Genomic DNA, 17,612 nt, shown 5'->3' on the forward strand with positions numbered 1-17,612 from the left:
AGATTTTTATTTTGGAGTGCAGCAAAGATTTTGATGTTTCTGAGCCTAATTTGTGTGTGGCTCTTCAATATCTTACTGAGTTACTAGACAAAGGTTTGTCTTTCTCTTCTATTAAAGTTCATGCTGCAGCAATTTCGCTCACTATGATTGACCCACCATTGTTTTCTCATCCTTTGTTCAAGCAATTTCTTAGAGGGGCAAAGAATATAAGACCCCACGAAGAGCTCCTACTCCTGCTTGGGATCTCAATTTTGTGTTGGAGAAACTCACTCTACAACCTTTTGAGCCTGCAGCTACTTCTGAGTTGAAATATTTGTCATGGAAGACTGCTTTTTGTTGGCCATTACCTCTGCAAGAAGGGTTTCTGAATTGCAGGCCCTTATGGCGGTTGAGCCTTTCTTGATTTTCCATAAGGATAGGGTATCATTACGCACTAATCCTTCCTTTATGCCTAAGGTGGTTTCTAGTGTGGCTTTAAACCAAACTATTCATTTGCCTACTTTTTATGCAAATCCCCAAAATAAAGGGGAAAAGATTTTGCACACTTTAGATGTCCACAGGCAGTTGCGTTATTATTTGGACAGAACTAAAGGGTTCAGGCAGTCTCAGCAGTTGTTTGTTTCTTTTGCTTTGAGTTCTCAGGGCAAGCCTGTGTCAAAACAAACTATTTCTAAGTGGATTGGGTTTTGCATTGCTTTCTGTTATTCCCATCATGGCAAGGAGATTCCAGCTGGGATTAGGCCTCATTCCACTAGGGCTACTGCCACTTCAACAGCTTTTTGAGGGGAGTGGCAACCAAGGATATTTTGGAGGCAGCTACTTGGAGTTCAGTGCATACTTTCTCTAGGCATTATCACCTGCCACTTTACTCTAGATCCAGGGCTGGTTTTGCCACTGCTGTTTTGCAGGGCATTTTGGCAGCTCCTGCTTCCTTGTAGTTAGCCATCCTCCCTTACCTCTGCTTTGGGATTCTACCCAAGTGTAAGGACTGCAGCAATGTGAGATGAAGAACATAGTACAGTTTTGTACCTACCATAAATGTAGATGTTCAAGATCCACATTGCTGCAGTCCAATCCTCCCTCCTTCCCCTCTGTAGTTAGAGGTGGTTGTGTGGGTTGGGTTGTACATATTGTGTACATTGTATATATATTGTACATATAATTAGTGCAAGGGTGGTTGGTTGGTTGTTTGCTGTCTTTTGGTTTTGACCTTTATTTTTAGGGTCTTCTGACATCTGGGGCAAGAAAAGACTGAGGATATGACGTCGGTCATGCGCATTTGTACCCTGACGTCCTGATGTCAGTCAAATGCGCCTTGACCGACGTCAGCCTTATACTTTGATATTCGGGCCGACCGAGGACAGCGGACTACCCAAGTGTAAGGACTGCAGCAATGTGGATCTTCGAACATCTACATTTATGGTAGGTACAAAACTGTACTTTTTCAGGAAGACACAGCAATTACTAGTGGAATATGCTGTAGGATCACAAGGAAAGGCTATCTCAAAGCAGACTATTTCAAAGTGGATAGGCCACTGCATTCATTTCTGCTATTCTCACCATGGCAAGCCAGTACCTAAGGGCATTAGGCCACATTCAGCCTGAGCTGCAGCCACTTCAGCAGCCTTTCTCAGGGGGAGTACCAACCAAAGACATTTTAGTGGCTGCTACTTGGAGTTCAGTGCACACCTTTACAAAGCACTGTCATCTGCCACTTTACTCCAAATCCAGGGCAGGCTTTGCCACTGCAGTTCTGCAGGGCCTCATAGCCGCTCCTAATGCTGTTTTGCTCCAGCCTCCCAACCATAGCTTTGGGACTCTACCCAAATGTAATGACTGCAACAGTGAAACACAAAGAACATAGTACAGTTGTGTACACTTACCATAAATGTAGATGTTCGAGTGTATTCACTGTTGCAGTCCAGGTTACCCACTCGCCATCCCCCTTTTTCTGCTGGAACTTATCTTTCCTTCTTTGATTTATACAACCTATGTGGTGTATTTACTTGTAGATGAAGGTAAAGTTTATATTGGTGCATGTGTGTGTGTGTGTGTGTGTGTGTGTGTGTGTGTGTGTGTGTATATATATATATATATATATATATATATATATATGTGTGTGTGTGTGTGTGTGTGTATATATATATATATATATATATATATATATATATATATATATATATATATATATATATATATATATATATATGTATATGTATATATATGTGTATATTGGCTACCCTTTCGGGGGCACCTGACATCTGGGGCAAGAAAAACTGAAGAAAATGGCGTCGGCTGCTTCTTTTATACCCGTGACGTCCAGACTTTGGAATTCAGGCCGACTGAGGGCAACCTGCCATCAGGATTACCCAAATGTAATGATTGCAACAATGAATGCACTCTAACATCTACATTTATGGTAAGTGTACACAACTGTACTTTTGTCTTCTTATTTTTTGTATTGTAAAGTTTTCCATGTCTGGATTCCTTTGCCTTTATTTTTCTTCAGATATCCTTGGTGCTGATCTTTTTGTATTGATTAGTTTTGCTTTTTTCTTTGCATAAATATTACACCGTATTAAATTTTTCTTTCTCATGTCCATATCTCTTCAGATGTCTCCTGACTTTCTGTTTCTCCTTAATTTGGGGACTCATTCCATCATGCTGTAATGTAACCTGTGTTAGAACTTCTACACCAAATCCTTCACTTCCTAGGCACTCCAACTTCAACTTTTGTCTTTTTTTAACTTCTACTTTACTAATCTTTTCTGCATTCCCTCTTTGTGATATTTTTTAATTGTGAAATTTTCTATATCTGGATGCCTTTGCCCGTATTTCTCTTTGAATATCTTTGGGGCTGCCTTCTTTATATTGATTAATTTGGCTTTCACCTTTGTATAAACATTGCACCATATCAAACCTCTTTCTTTGCAATGTCCATATTTTTTTTTTATACTTTTCAAAAATTTCTGTTTTGTTTATATTTTCACACTTCCTCAGATGCTTCTTGTGGTGGCGCTGTGGTAGCGTTGTCGCCTCACTGTAAGACGCTGTCCGGTTCGATTCTCAGCTAGAGCGTCTTCTGCGTGGAGACATGCGTGAATGGGCGTACCTTCATTGAAGGTTGTGCGTCAGGGCTGGCAACTCTGCATGTAAAAATCAACTGCCAATCATTAGCGGACCTGAGTTCCGCTGTGGCGACCCCTAACTGGGAAAAACCGAAAAGACAAACACCAAAACTTCTTTTTCTATATACTGTTTTTCACAAATCTGTTTTAATGAGCACAAATTTTCATTTGAAGCTTGTAGCAGTTTTTCTTGTGGAAGTATTTTTATTTCCTCTAATTTTTCTCTCAATCTTTTTGAATGTCTTGTCTCTGGAAAATCTGGGCTTTTTACATAACAGTAACAATACATAATTTCTTTTCTATAGTCTGAATGTGGTGGTTTCTGTCCAAGGGTGTTGACCAATCAGCAGTCAGAGTGCGGGTTTGAGAGGGAGGCAAAGCTCTGTGAAGCTGGTGAGTTGTATCCCAAGCAGGATACAACCCGTAAGTCTAAAAGACTACTACAGCAATGAGGAAGTTGAACATTTGCTGTTATGGTAAGTGCAAATTGCATAACTTTACTTTCTATCATAACATTATTTTTACTGTGGCATTATAGGTTCATAGGTTGGTACTAGGCTATCGGCCCTAGGGCCTATGCAAGCCTGGCCATAACAATTCCCTGGATATTTCTTCCCACAATATTTACTTCTCTGGGCCCCTATCTAGCAGGGCGACTGACATGATCCCCAGGGTGAATTTCCTATCTCTCATCCAATCATCAAGGTTCCTTTTGAAGAGGGCCAATGAGGTGCTCTGCTTGACATGTATGGGCAGTCTATTCCAGTGTATGGGGAGTCTCTGGGTCAGGAACCTATCCTTCGGCCTTGTTCAGCATGTTTTGTTCATTGTGATGACAAGGTTTAGATCTCTGGAGTGTGTGGCTCTGAGGGATTGGGATTTCTTTAAGTGGAGCATGTCCAACAGCTCAGGGTTTGACATGGCCTTGTATGTTAAGCAGAGATTGCTTCTGAGTAGACTGTGCCACAGAGTATAGCTGGAGTTTTTTTTAGACGGTCAGCATATGGCATCTGCTTTAGGCCTGTGATTCTTTTAGTGAGGTATTTCTGTGGCCTTTCCAGCTGTTGCAGATGTCTTGTGAGGTACATACTAAACTGGGCATTATACTCTATAATGGGTCTAATGAGGGATGAGTACAGTGGGACAATGACCTCCTTTTTTCTGGATGAAAAGCCCTTAGTGATGAGGTGTGCCACATAGAAGGATTTCCTGACTGTTGTGGCGATGTGGTCATCGAAAGTGAGACCACTGTTCACCTGCGTCCCTAAGTCTATCATCACACTTTCGATGTTTAGCGTCCTGCCAACTATGTGGTAATTCATGGGTACATGTTTTTTTTTTTCTAAAGGGGATAACTATACATTTTTTGGCATTAAGCTTGAGCCCATGGCTCTGGCACCAGGCATTTGTTTCTGTAAGGCCTTTTTGTAGAATATCCACATCATTTGGGGATTCAATAATGGCTCCCAGTTTGCAGTCATCTGCAAACTTTGTTAGCCAGAGTCCCTTAGTGTTGGCCTGTACTTCAGAGAAGTAGATGCCAAACAAGAGTGGTCCCAGGACTGAACCCGGAGGCGTACTCCACTTGTCTGGAGCTGGATTTGGAGTCTGCTACTTTTACAGTCTGGGTTCTGTCAGTAAGCCAGTTGGCAACCCATTGAGTGATGTAGGGATTTATGCCCAGCTTAGTAAGTTTATCTATGTTTCCAGAGTGGGGGATGGTGTCGAAGGTCTTGGCGAGGTCCTAATTTTCTTCTGCTGCTGGTATCCTGTTACTGTCTTCTGACATTCATGTCATGAAGGAAATTGCCATTGGTGGAATGTTTCTTTTGACTTCTTTAAAATCTTACTGGGATGCTAAGACACGAGTGTGTGTCCTTGTGGCCATCAAATTTTTAGCCAGTGCTGCTACTGTGTCTGGGAAGATCATAATATCAGAAAATGCCACACTTTAAAGGTATTCAACTTGCTGCTTGACACTGAAGACCGGAAATGTTAGGCCAGTTCTTAGAGGTGGTAGTAATCGAGATCTCTTCACATGGAGAGTGGTGGAAGGGTTGTGCTGGCAATTTGTGCTTATCAGTCCATCATTACAGTAATAAGCTTTCAGATGCCACATCTAAACTGGTAATTCCTTGTAGCAGGCCTGGACCTTACAGGTTGAGAGTTCTCATTTATCAAGGATAAACTGGCTTTAAACATTCTTCGGCCTTGTTCAAGTACCTTGGGATCAGTTGAGATGGACTCTTGGCACCCACTCCTGTGCAGCCATTCTGAAGTTCCTGTACCACCCTTTCTTAAGATGATTGGCTTTAACTGGTCAGCAACCACTTTGATCCATAAGAATGGTTACTCAAGTGATTTGGTCATAGAGCATGGATAAATGGAGCTTTGCATTTGACTTGTTTAATATCAGAAGAGTACAATAAGCCTGTAGTCTGCCTTTTATTTCCCCAAGTGCCTTGATGTTTTACCTCCCTTCCATCCCTTTTACCCTACCCTTTTTATGCTGGCCCTATACAAACCTGAATTCAGTTGTGAATTCCTTGTTGTCCACTCATTCTGGGAGTCTATTCCGTAGCTTCACTGTCCTGTGTTTGAACAAGTGCATTGGGGATTGAACGAATAGTTAGTTCCTGAAAGGTGCTGCTGGTACTCCTTTCTTCTCTCTCTCTCTCTCCTTCCTTTACAGAAGGACAGTTTCACATCTGCTAGACACATTTCAGTACAACATTCTCCCGCCTCTCTGTCTTGAGAGAGAAGATGCAAGTCTTGTCTTTGGTCCTATTCCTTCCCCTTGCATCCTACTGTTCTTTTTGGTAGCTCTTCTCTGGATTCATTCTAGCTGCACAGTCTTCTTTTTCTTGAATGGTCTCCAGAATTGCACTCTATGCTCAAGCTGTTGTTTGACCAAGGCTTCTGTAGACCGGAAGCATTACTTTATTGTTCAAGGAATCTTTTCCCCTCAGGATACACTTCCAACTTTTTGTCTTTAGCTGCCACTGCCCTCTCGCTGTGTGTCTGGCAGCCTAGTCCTGATATGATCAGTGCCCTGAGATACTTTCTCTTCTCTGTTGCCATCAGTCCCACTTGCCATAATGATACTTGATACAATAGTTGCTGGGGCCTAAGTGCAGTACTTTGCATTTATTTGCATGGAATATTGGCTACAACCTTTTTGGCCACTTGTTGAACCTTCCCAAGTCATTTGATGGACTTTCTCCCCATTCTCCATTGTGGACCTATCTTCTTGTTCTCAACAAAGAGGTTGATCATTTACTGTACTCTCAGGTATTTTCAAGACAAATGTGCTGAAATTATCTGGACCAAAGGCAGGCCCTGCAGTACTTCAGTTGTCACTTTTCTAATTCCTGACATACCTCTCACAGCATCCCCATGTTCCTGTCATTCAGGCATGTAGCTGTCCATTTCCTTATTCTTGGTAATATCCCAGTTCCTCTACCTTTCCTATCAGCCTGCTGTATGAGACTGGGTCAGAGGTCTTACTGAAATCTGGATGTCTACTATTTGTACTGGTGTTACCTTGTCAAGTTGACCTGTAACACTCTTAAACTAAAAGTGGGTCAGCTTTGACCACAGGCTCTTTGGTCATCACATGTTGGTTTCTGTCTTGGAAATTGTCTTATGGAAATGACAACTAGCCTTAACTTCATGATGTTTTCTTTGACTTTGTCTGCTATCTAGTCCTGTAGGTCGCTGGATTTTTTTTTTTTTTTTTAATTTTGGTTCTTCCTTTGTACAGTGGTACCACAGTCAGTCTTCTGTTTTGTCTAGCACATTTACACTAGCCAGTGATTTGTTGGAGAGAACCAGTAGGTGGTCTTCAACACAGCATTCAAGTATCTGAGGAGTCTGGAAGGCAGCCCCATATTGTTTCTGGTCATTTGCTTTACTCTAAAGGCTGCCGTCCCTTTGATTCCCTTCCCTGTTTATTCTGGTGTTTGTTCACCATTGTTGTTCTGCTTTGACTCCATGCTAGCAGGGTACCTTTCCCTTGCTATCTTTCCAAAGACTGAGGCAAGCTATTCATTCAGTACTTCTGTTTTTTCCCCAGTCTTCTGTGATTTCCCTCTCTTGAACTCGCCTTCTAGGTCTCCTTCAAGTTTGCCTGACAGGCCTTCGTTGTGGAGTGTCCATCTCTTCTCTGCTTGCATGGATCCTGTTTCAGAGACCAGATGTCAAGCATATGTTTTAAGTCTTCCCAGGACTGTCTTCAGGCCAGTCCTGCCAGCTTCTTAAAACCTCATTCATTCCTGCTGGGCGTGAGAGCTACCTAATTTATTCATCCCAGTTAAGGCAAGAACCCTACACCCAATTTATTCCTCAGGCAGTGGGATTCAGGAATTGTGTGGGGTAGGCCCTAGCCACTCTACAGTTGCTCTGCATTCCAGGAAGACACACACACACATCTTACACATACGCTAGTTAGTGTGGCCTTGTGCAGCACTTGGTACTCTTCTCCACATTCCTGCAAGGGGTCAGCATTGCAGCTTATCAGCCTGCTTATCTTTTCTCCATGATGGGTGATCCATCATTGACTTTTGGATGCCAGATGGTTTTTCCAGCTTTCCATGCTGATAATTGATTATCTGTTGTATTGGGCCATAGTGAGGGATTTTTTCCTGTTTACCACAGAGCTGAGGCTGACATTGTGTATTTTTGGATATTTGTTGACGGAGTGAGTCTTGGGTGCAGGATGTCACCATTATTATGTCAGTCTGAAGCCTCCATTAGACTCCGCCTAGGCTTCTCCCAATTTTATAATACCCTGTGTTTTTGCATGATCCTCTACAAGGTTTTGATCCCTGGTGCCTACTGGTGGTGTCTCTTATGCTCACTTTAGTACGAGGTCAAACCTGTGTCACGGGGAGGTGCTACTCCCTCACTCTCTGGGTCCTTTGAGGCCTCTCAAGTTCTTGGGACCGCTGTCTCTGAGGTGGACAATGTTAATGTTTTTCTCCCATCTTCATTGCTGCTGGATGATGCCCTTTTTGTTGATGGTCATATATTTCAGATGCAGGTAGGACTGACCCTCTCTCACCTTTTATTATTAGTTTCTAGAAGTATTTAGCAGAGCTACTGATGAACAAGCCTGAGGATCCCTGGTTTATCCTGTTTTTGGAGTTTGGGATTAGATGTTCATAGTTGTTTACTAGGCTAACGACTACAAGGGCCTTTATAAGCCTAGCCATGCATTCCAAATCTCTGACAAGTTCTGAAGCCCTTGATAAGTGTAAGCATGGGCCTGGGAGATGAACCATTTACAGGTTACCTGTGTCCATTGGAGACACAGGTGCCAAACCAGGGATGCATTTCTGGTTTCCCATCCAATTGTCCAAGTTGCACTTGAATTGGGTTAGGGAGGAGCTCTGCTTCACATGGATGGGGAGCCTGTTCCATAGACTCGGTAGTCTCTGGGATGCATACATATCTCAACAGCAGGTCCTTTTTATAATCACAGGCAAGGTTGAAGTCTATAGAATGGGTAGATGTTCTTCATCTCACATTGCTGCAGTCCTAACACTTGGGTAGTCCGCTGTCCCTCGGTCGGCCCGAATATCAGAGTATAAGGCTGACGTCGGTCAAGGCGCATTTGACTGACATCAGAACGTCAGGGTACAAATGCGCATGACCGACGTCATATCCTCAGTCTTTTTTGCCGCATGGTCCGATGCAGAAGCAGTGTTGCAAGTGCCGTTCGGCGTTCTGAAATTTTTCGAATTCGGAGTTTCAGACCGAAGTCAGAGTTGGTTAAGTACCCCATTGGGGAATATTTTGGTTTTTTCTTGCCTCAGTGGTTTACCGGATGTCAGAAAAAGTGAATAACTGTATTTCTTGTGGGAAACAGATACCGCATAGGGATTACCATAATTTGTGTATACCTTGTTTAGGACCTGAGCACGACGTTGTTGGATGCCGCTTTTGTGCTAGGTTTAATAAGCGCACTATAAAGCGGAGGTTGGATTGTGCAAGGTTGGTCTTTGGGAAGCGGTGTAATTACAAAATGCCGTCGGATGCTCCGACGCCGGCTTCCTCAAAGAAGCGCAAGGACAAGGCAGTTAAACCTAGGTTAGAGGAGTCGTCCGAACCGGACGCCAGTTCTTTAGAGGTGTCAGTGGAACCGGTGGTTCCGACGGAGGCCTCTCTGGAGACCCAGGGAGAAACTTTGATTTTACAGGATGTGGCCTCCCAGGAGGCAGGGCAGGCTGTAGGGCTTCTCAAGAAACTGTACTCCCCTCCCTTCCTAAGGGGTCTAGGCCCTCTCTTTCTGCTTCCAAGGCTTCTCCTAGAGGCAGGTCTAGTTTAGCTTCTGTGGGTGTCACTCCCAGTTCTTCAGGTGCTGTGCCCAAGAAGCACATGCTCAAAATGGCAGAGGATTTAATTACTTTAATTAGAGGCTCTATGCCCCCTCCTGATAAGAGGCCTAGGATGGAACCTGTGTTGGGGGATTATGAGCAGGCTTCGGATGTGTCTGAGTCTTCGGCTGAAGACTTGCAGGAGTATTCTCATTATTCTGATTCTGATGTGGATGATTCTACTCCTTCTGCTTCTCCTCCTGAGGATTTTTTTTTACAGAGACCCTTCACTCCATGAGAGAGCATTTTAAATGGGAAGGTCAGGATTTCTCTGATTCCAGGAAAAGGCTTAGGGAATTTTTGTTTTTACCCCAGCATAGGCCTTTAGCTATATCTCCTGTTCTGAATGTGGTGGAAGATGTGTTTGCAGAGGCTTCTCTTAATCCTGATTCTTTGCCTCCTGCTCCTGTTAAACCGGATAGGTATTACAGGGTGCCTGAAGCTCATAAGTATCTTTTTAAGAGTCCTAGGGCAGACCCAGAAACTGTTAGCCAGGGGCCTAAGGGTGTTAAGGCTTCTGTTGTCAAGAATCCGGTTCCTGCAGATAAAGAGGCCAGGGCCTTGGATAGATGGGGAAAGAAAGTTTATACTTCTTCCACTCTAGCCATGAGAGCTTTGAATTGCCAGTTTCACATGTTGAAATATCAAAATTATCTCCTTTCTCAGTTGAAATCTAAGGTTGATGCTCTGGCGGAAGGTATTGACTGTAAAGAGTTACAAGATTTAGTGCATGTTTCTGAACAGGTGGGTAAGCATTCTTTGCAATGTGGTTTTGATGCTGTACAGGCCTCGTCTAGGGTGGCTGCCACTGGGTCAGTTCTTCGCAGGCATGCCTGGCTGAGGGATCAAAATTTATCTGACCATGTTAAAACTAGGATTTTGGATGCCCCTTGCAATCTGATGTCTTGTTTGGTTCTCCTGTTGAGGCAGTTTTAAAGAAAATGGAAGACAAGGCTAAGTCTATGCAGACTGTTAAAGATTTTTTTGCAGGTTCAGCCTCCAAAGTTTAGTAGAAATTGGCCTACTAAAGGGTGGACGTATCCTTCTTATGATTCCCAGTCTAGGGGTAGATCTAGACGTGGCAGGGGCAGAGGTCAGGGCTCTTTCAGGCCCAGGACAGGGAGTTCTCCTGCACAGTCTTCGAGTGAGGGCAGGGGTCAGTCCTTTCGTAAACAGACCCAATGACCTACCTTTTCAGCTGCCAGAACCTTCTCGCCTGGCAGCACCTTTGGGAGGAAGGTTGGCACTTTTCAAAGAAAATTGGAGTTTGATTACCCAAGACAAATGGGTACTGGATATCATACATCACGGTTACAGGTTTTATTTCCATACCTTGCCTCCTTTCAAAGGCATGCCAGACATTCCTCCTCAACAAAGAATAGAGGCTCACAGGCAAATTTCACTGCTACTCCAAATAGGGGCCATACAGCCGGTTCCTATGCCAGAAAGGGGCCTAGGATTTTATTCTCGCCTGTTCCTAGTCCCAAAGAAGGGGAACACATGGAGACCAATTTTGGATTTGTCTATACTCAACACTTATCTGGACATTCCCAAGTTCAAAATGTTGACGTTGCAGCAGCTTTTACCTCTGCTGGGCAAAGATCATTGGATGGTAACTTTGGATCTCAAGGAGGCTTACCTTCATGTTCCTATCAGACTAAGTTGCAGGAAGTATCTGCGTTTTCGAGCTGGGACTTCTCACTATCAGTTCTTTGCATTGCCCTTTGGCTTATCTACTGCGCCCAGAGTGTTCACGAAAGTTCTGGCTCCAGTGATAGCTTTCTTCAGGCTAAAAGGAATACAGATCTATCCTTATTTGGACGACTGCCTGATTCTGGCTCAAGGAAGGGAAGAGCTTCTTCATCATTTGGAATATGTGATAGCAGTGCTAAGATGCCTGGGGTATTCTGTGAACGAAATAAAGTCCAGTCTAGTACCCTCTCAAGACATGTGCTTTCTGGGTGTGAGACTGAATACAGCATCCCAGATGGCCTTTTAACCCCGGACAAACAAAAGAGTCTATCCCTTTACTTCCATCAGCTATCTCATCAGTCCGGCTGACTGCAAGGACAGTCCTTCAAGCCTTAGGGTTCATGGCATCTTGTATTCTGGTGCTTCCCAATGCCAAACTGCATATGAGGAAGCTACAATGGTATAAAATAGTATGGGCACACCACTGCCAGGATCTGGACACTGTCATTCAAATAATACCTTGCATTCAAAAAGGAATTTTTGTGGTGGGCTCAGGAATGTCACCTAAACAAGGGACTCTCTGTGACCCGGCCAGAGGCGAGTCAGATTTTAACAACAGATGCCTCAGACATAGCTTGGGGAGCTCATCTAAATGGAAAGTGGATACAAGACAAGTGGCCTGCCAGACTACAACATCTACATATCAACATGAAGGAGATGTTAGCAGTCCAGTTTGCATTAATAGCTTTCAAGGATTTACTTCTTCCAGGGCAGGTGTTGATTCTAACAGACAACACAACTGTCATGTGGTACATCAACAAGCAAGGGGAACACATTCTTATCCTCTATGCAGGCAAGCAATGATTTTGTGGGAGACTGCTCTCAGTTTACAACTAAGTCTTCAGGCAAGGTTTCTGCCGAGCACAGAACTCCTTAGCAGATGTGTTAAGCAGACAAATCATGGATCCCCACGAGTGGAAACTGGATCTTCATGTATTTCAGAAATTGACAGTGTCCTGGGGAACTCCAGACATAGATCTGTTCGCTTCTCCACTAAACCACCAACTGCCAAAGTTTTGCACAAAGCGGTTTCATCCCACAGCTTGGAAAGTGGATGCTCTTTCTTTCAGTTGGAAAAATCTTCATGTGTATGCCTTTCCACCTCTGCCTCTCCTCCCAAAGGTACTTCTGAAGGTCAGACAGGACAAGCCAAGGATGATTTTGATAGCTCCAGATTGGCCTCGACAGCACTGGTACCCACTACTGAGAAGTCTAGTACGGAAGCCTCCATGGCCTTTGCCTTTGATTCCACATCTGTTGTCCCAGGAGGACAGTCATTTGCTCAATGTCAAACTTCACTCTCTTCACCTAACAGCATGGCATATTCTGTTTTAAACCATAGAGGGTCTCAACTTCCACAACAAGTTTTGAATGTGATTTTGGAAGCTAGAAGGCCTAGTACAAGGAAAGTGTACGCAGATAAATGGAAGAGATTTTTATTTTGGAGTGCAGCTAAGGATTTGGATGTTTCTGAGCCTGATTTAAGTGTGGCTCTTCAATATCTTACTGAGTTATTGGACAAAGGTTTGTCCTTCTCTTCTATTAAGATTCATGCTGCAGCAATTTCAGCTCACTACGATTGTGACCCACCATTGTTTTCTCATCCTTTATTCAAGCAATTTCTTAGAGGGGCAAAGAATATAAGACCCCCACGAAGAGCTCCTACTCCTGCTTGGGATCTCAATTTTGTGTTGGAGAAACTCACTCTACAACCTTTTGAGCCTGCAGCTACTGCTGAGTTGAAATATTTGTCATGGAAGACTGCTTTTTGTTGGCCATTACCTCTGCAAGAAGGGTTTCTGAATTGCAGGCCCTTATGGCAGTTGAGCCTTTCTTAATTTTCCACAAGGATAGGGTATCTTTACGTACTAATCCTTCCTTTATGCCTAAAGTGGTTTCTAGTGTGGCTTTAAACCAAACTATTCATTTGCCTACTTTTTATGCAAATCCCCAAACTAAAGGGGAAAAGATTTTGCACACTTTAGATGTTCACAGGCAGTTGCGATATTATTTGGACAGAACTAAAGGGTTCAGACAATCTCAGCAGTTATTAGTTTCTTTTGCTTTGTGCTCTCAGGGCAAGCCCGTGTCAAAACAAACTATTTCTAAGTGGATTGGATTTTGCATTGCTTTCTGTTATTCCCATCATGGCAAAGAGATTCCAGCTGGGATTAGACCTCATTCCACTAGGGCTACTGCCACTTCAACTGCTTTTTGAGGGGTGGCTACTAAGGATATTTTGGAGGCAGCCACTTGGAGTTCAGTGCATACCTTCTCTAGGCATTACCACCTTCCATTGTACTCTAAATCCAGGGCTGGTTTTGCCACTGCTGTGTTGCAGGGCATTTTGGCAGCTCCTGCTTCATTATAGTTTAGCCATCCTCCCTTACCTCTGCTTTGGGATTCTACCCAAGTGTTAGGACTGCAGCAATGTGAGATGAAGAACATAGTACAGTTTTGTACCTACCATAAATGTAGATGTTCAAGATCCACATTGCTGCAGTCCAATTTACCCTCCCTCCTTCCCCTCTGTTGTTTGAGGTGGTTGTGTGGGTTGGGTTATCCATCTGAGGTATATTGCATTTTGTATATTGCATTTTGTATATATTGTATATATTATACATATTTTTGGTGTTAGGCTAGTTGGTTGTTTAGTTGTGGTCTATGGGTTTTGACCTTTCTTTTTAGGGTCTTCTGACATCTGGGGCAAGAAAAGACTGAGGATATGACGTCGGTCATGCGCATTTGTACCCTGACGTTCTGATGTCAGTCAAATGCGCCTTGACCGACGTCAGCCTTATACTCTGATATTCGGGCCGACCGAGGGACAGCGGACTACCCAAGTGTTAGGACTGCAGCAATGTGGATCTTCGAACATCTACATTTATGGTAGGTACAAAACTGTACTTTCTGGTGCTATTTGTTTTGTGGATATGCAGGAGGTTCATCAGAGTGGGGTCTGACAGTACCCTGTATGCCAGGCATAGATCTCCCCTCAAAAGCCTGTAGCAGATGGAATACAGGGATAGGGCCTTGAGGCCGTCTGCATAGGACATATTACGTATGCCCTGTGTTCTTTTAGTGAGGAACTTCTGTGAACGTTCCAGTTGTTGGATGTGCCTGGTTAGGTACATACCAAAGGGGGCATTGTACTCAATGATAGGTCTGATGAATGCCGAATACAGTGGAACAATGACGACTTTGGATTTGGATGCTATACCTTTGTTTATAAGTTGCACAACATAGAATGATTTCCTCATCACTGTAGACACGTGATGATCAAAGGTTAGATTACCATCTGTGTGTGTTCCTAAGTCCCTGACTACTAGGTCAACTCTAAGGGGTATGTTGTCAATATGATAGCTACCAGGGATAGATGACTTCCCAAAGGATACTATTATGCATTTCTTGGCATTTAGTTTTAGTTCATGCCTCTGACACCAGTTGTTTCTGTGTCAGCCCCTCCTGGAGAACATTTATGTCAGTGTGAGATTCAATGACCACTCCTAATTTGCAGTCATCTACAAATTTAGTCAGCCAGAGACTACTGACATTGGCCTTGACTTCCTATTAGAGTTGCCTGGAGGCACCTGGACTGTAATTCTTGGGCCTAAAGAAGACTAGTGTTTTTATAAACTATCTAATTCGTGGGCAGGTCATTTAACTTAGCATACTGGTGCTGAATTGTTAGACTTCCTGTAGATGGCACAATTTTGCTGCATTGCATCCAAGCAAGAAGTTTAAGGCTTCTGCTGTGCAAAAACCTTTGTCCTGTGCCACTTTGGGGCTTAAGGTCCTTAACTGTGTGCCTTCACCTATTCTATTTCCATACCTGCCTAGTTAGGAGAGTGTTGGGTGGGAAGGAGTCTGTGCACCTGCTGAGCTTGGTTGATGCTGCTGATTCTGATGGACTACTTTTGACTCTTATTTGTGGTCTAGATAGGTGTAAGAATTGACAAAACTGTAGAATACTGGAATAAACTGGAAATAACTGAAAGAAATGGGAATGAGACTAGAATGTCTTTTAATTACCCAGAACTGTGCTGAACAGGTGCCTTTCCCTCCTTTGTGCCAACTCATCCTGTACCTTTCAGAATAAGTCTCTGTACACTGCAGTTGGGTTAAGAATGTTTTATGTACTGTGGAGTACTCCTTATACTGTCAATAAATTCTCTACTCAGAATGTCAATTCTTACTGTCTCCAGTAACAGTGCTGATAAACTGAATTAGTGTCTGTAGCTTATGCACTCTTGTTTATTTCTTTCTGAATAATTTAACATGTTGGAATGCTGGATATTCAACCTTATTTCTGCATTCACTCTCTGGTGTCTGTACCAAACTTCTGAGGACTGCACTGCAATGATGTTCTGCACATCAGTCCAAACTGTCTGAAGTAGCTCCTAATAACAAACCCTGTAAATTTCTACACACCTCTTTAACCTTGGTTCCCTAGTGTCATACCGTCTACTCAAGATCTGTTTGTACTCAATGTTTTGCACATTTTATTCTTATCAGTATTCTTGACATGAAGGTTATTTGTACTGTTTTGAAAAAAATATGCATGGAAACTGTGAAGGCCTGCTTTTAATATGGCTGCATTTCTAGACTTATGCAAAGAGGATACTGTGTTTCTAGCAAATTACATTTAAATGAAACCTGATCTTACAATAGGAAACTCCTTCAATTCATCACTTAGTTGCCATTATGGCTTTCCTTATTGCCCATTGTCTACAGCAAAATGTTGTCTGGAACCCTGCAGGAGGAGGATATCTTGGTGTTTTTTCACCAGGCAACTAACTACCAGTTACCCCAAGCCAGGGTCACCTTGGTGGTAGTTGTCTTCTTGTGGCCACCTTTATGGCTGTAGACTGAGAAATTTCTTATCCCAGCACAGATGAAGCCCTTCAAAGATGGAAAGGGTTCATTACCTCATGGTGGGTGCCTTTAAGCTGAAGACACTGGGTGAATTTCCATGCACAGCCTCTGGCATGTTTTTTGGGGTTAACATAAGGCAGAATTTTTGCCTTTTGACACATTAAAATGCAGGTGTTGCAGAGGACAATGAGGTGTCTGTCTGTAGAGCCACCATATTACAAGACCTGCTGTTTATGTAGTAGTGTTGTCACCAGATCCTGGAGTGATTGGAGCAGCCCTTTCCCACCAATCGGCTTATGTCAGTCTTCACCTTCTGCAGCCAAATACATTGCAGCTTTTAATGATGGATGCATTGCTTGCAAGTTGGGAAACCAGCCTAGACTTATTTTAAGCCAGCAGTAGCCTATTTAAAATAAAAATGAAATTGTCAGTGAAGTTGTAAGGAGACACAAGTGTCCATGACAATAGTATCACATTTCTTTCTGTGTTAAAATGTGGTTTATCTGTGTTGTCATAATTGTATGAAAATGACTTTTGGTACAGTCAGTAAGATGATTTCCTGGATACAGTTTTGGAAGGCTGAGTTAGGAGTACTGAATGATTAAGTGATCACTATGTAGAGGTTTACACAATGAAAATACAGGGTTTTGGGGTAAATTTTTTTCCATATGTTGGAATGAATTTCCTGTATTATCTAGAGTTATTTTGCCATACCTTTACAAGCACTGTATGCAGTCCGCATTTTAAAGTGGATTCAAGCACATTTGCTTTTAGATTCACTTTAATGGCTGTCCAAGATGCTTGCCATCCTAGAATATGTGCAAGTTTATACAGAATGCTCCAGAATGTATTCCAGTGAAGAGTTGGATCTGTAGTGGTGGAGTGTTTTTTGCTTCTGTTTCTCTTCTTGAATATAACAGATTAGCTTCATTTTTTTTTCTTTCAGATGTCCTAGAAAGAAAATATTTCAAGACAGTTCACAACTGCGTTTATTTTGCTGCTCAAGTATTGGAGAAGCAGTTTGAGTGAGTATGCTGAAAAGATGTTTTTACAGTTTCAAAATTAACAAAAATGTGTGTGTATGTATGGGGAAGACAAAGTCCAAATGTAAGTAAAGTTGATTTCTGTTTAGTCAGAGAAACAGACAGCTGACAAGTGCCTAAATCCCTATTCTTTATCTTGAAATTGTGTGAGGATTGCAAAGTATTGATATGGATCTGAGGATTGGTTCCAAACCCATGGGTTGAGGAAGAATGAAAATGGACAACACAGATGCTTAGTTACGGTAAGTGCATAACTTTTAATTAAAAATGCCAACTTTCAAAATGTTATCACTATACATACTTCTACGTTTCATACTGCCTCAGTCTTTTTTGGTGTCTGTAGATCTGAAAGATACATATCTCCATATACCAGTTAGCCCCTCTTGCAGGAGGTTCTTCAGGTTTTGTTCTGGGTCATCTCACTTTCAGTTTACTGC

At 42.8% G+C, this 17,612-nt stretch overlaps 1 protein-coding gene across 1 annotated transcript in view; it reads left to right on the forward strand.

Annotated features, from left to right (window-relative positions):
• The window catches only part of CDAN1 (codanin 1), a gene marked incomplete in the record, with an annotated part of 1,645,523 nt that overhangs the window by 281,788 nt on the left and 1,346,123 nt on the right, over positions 1 to 17,612 (forward strand). The window contains 1 exon segment of the mRNA XM_044074210.1: positions 17,079 to 17,157. Coding sequence (XP_043930145.1) covers positions 17,079 to 17,157 — 79 coding nt within the window.

This window comes from Protopterus annectens, chromosome 6.part0 (assembly GCF_019279795.1).
Source record: "Protopterus annectens isolate FY-2018-M chromosome 6.part0, PAN1.0, whole genome shotgun sequence".
Lineage (NCBI taxonomy): Eukaryota > Metazoa > Chordata > Ceratodontiformes > Protopteridae > Protopterus > Protopterus annectens.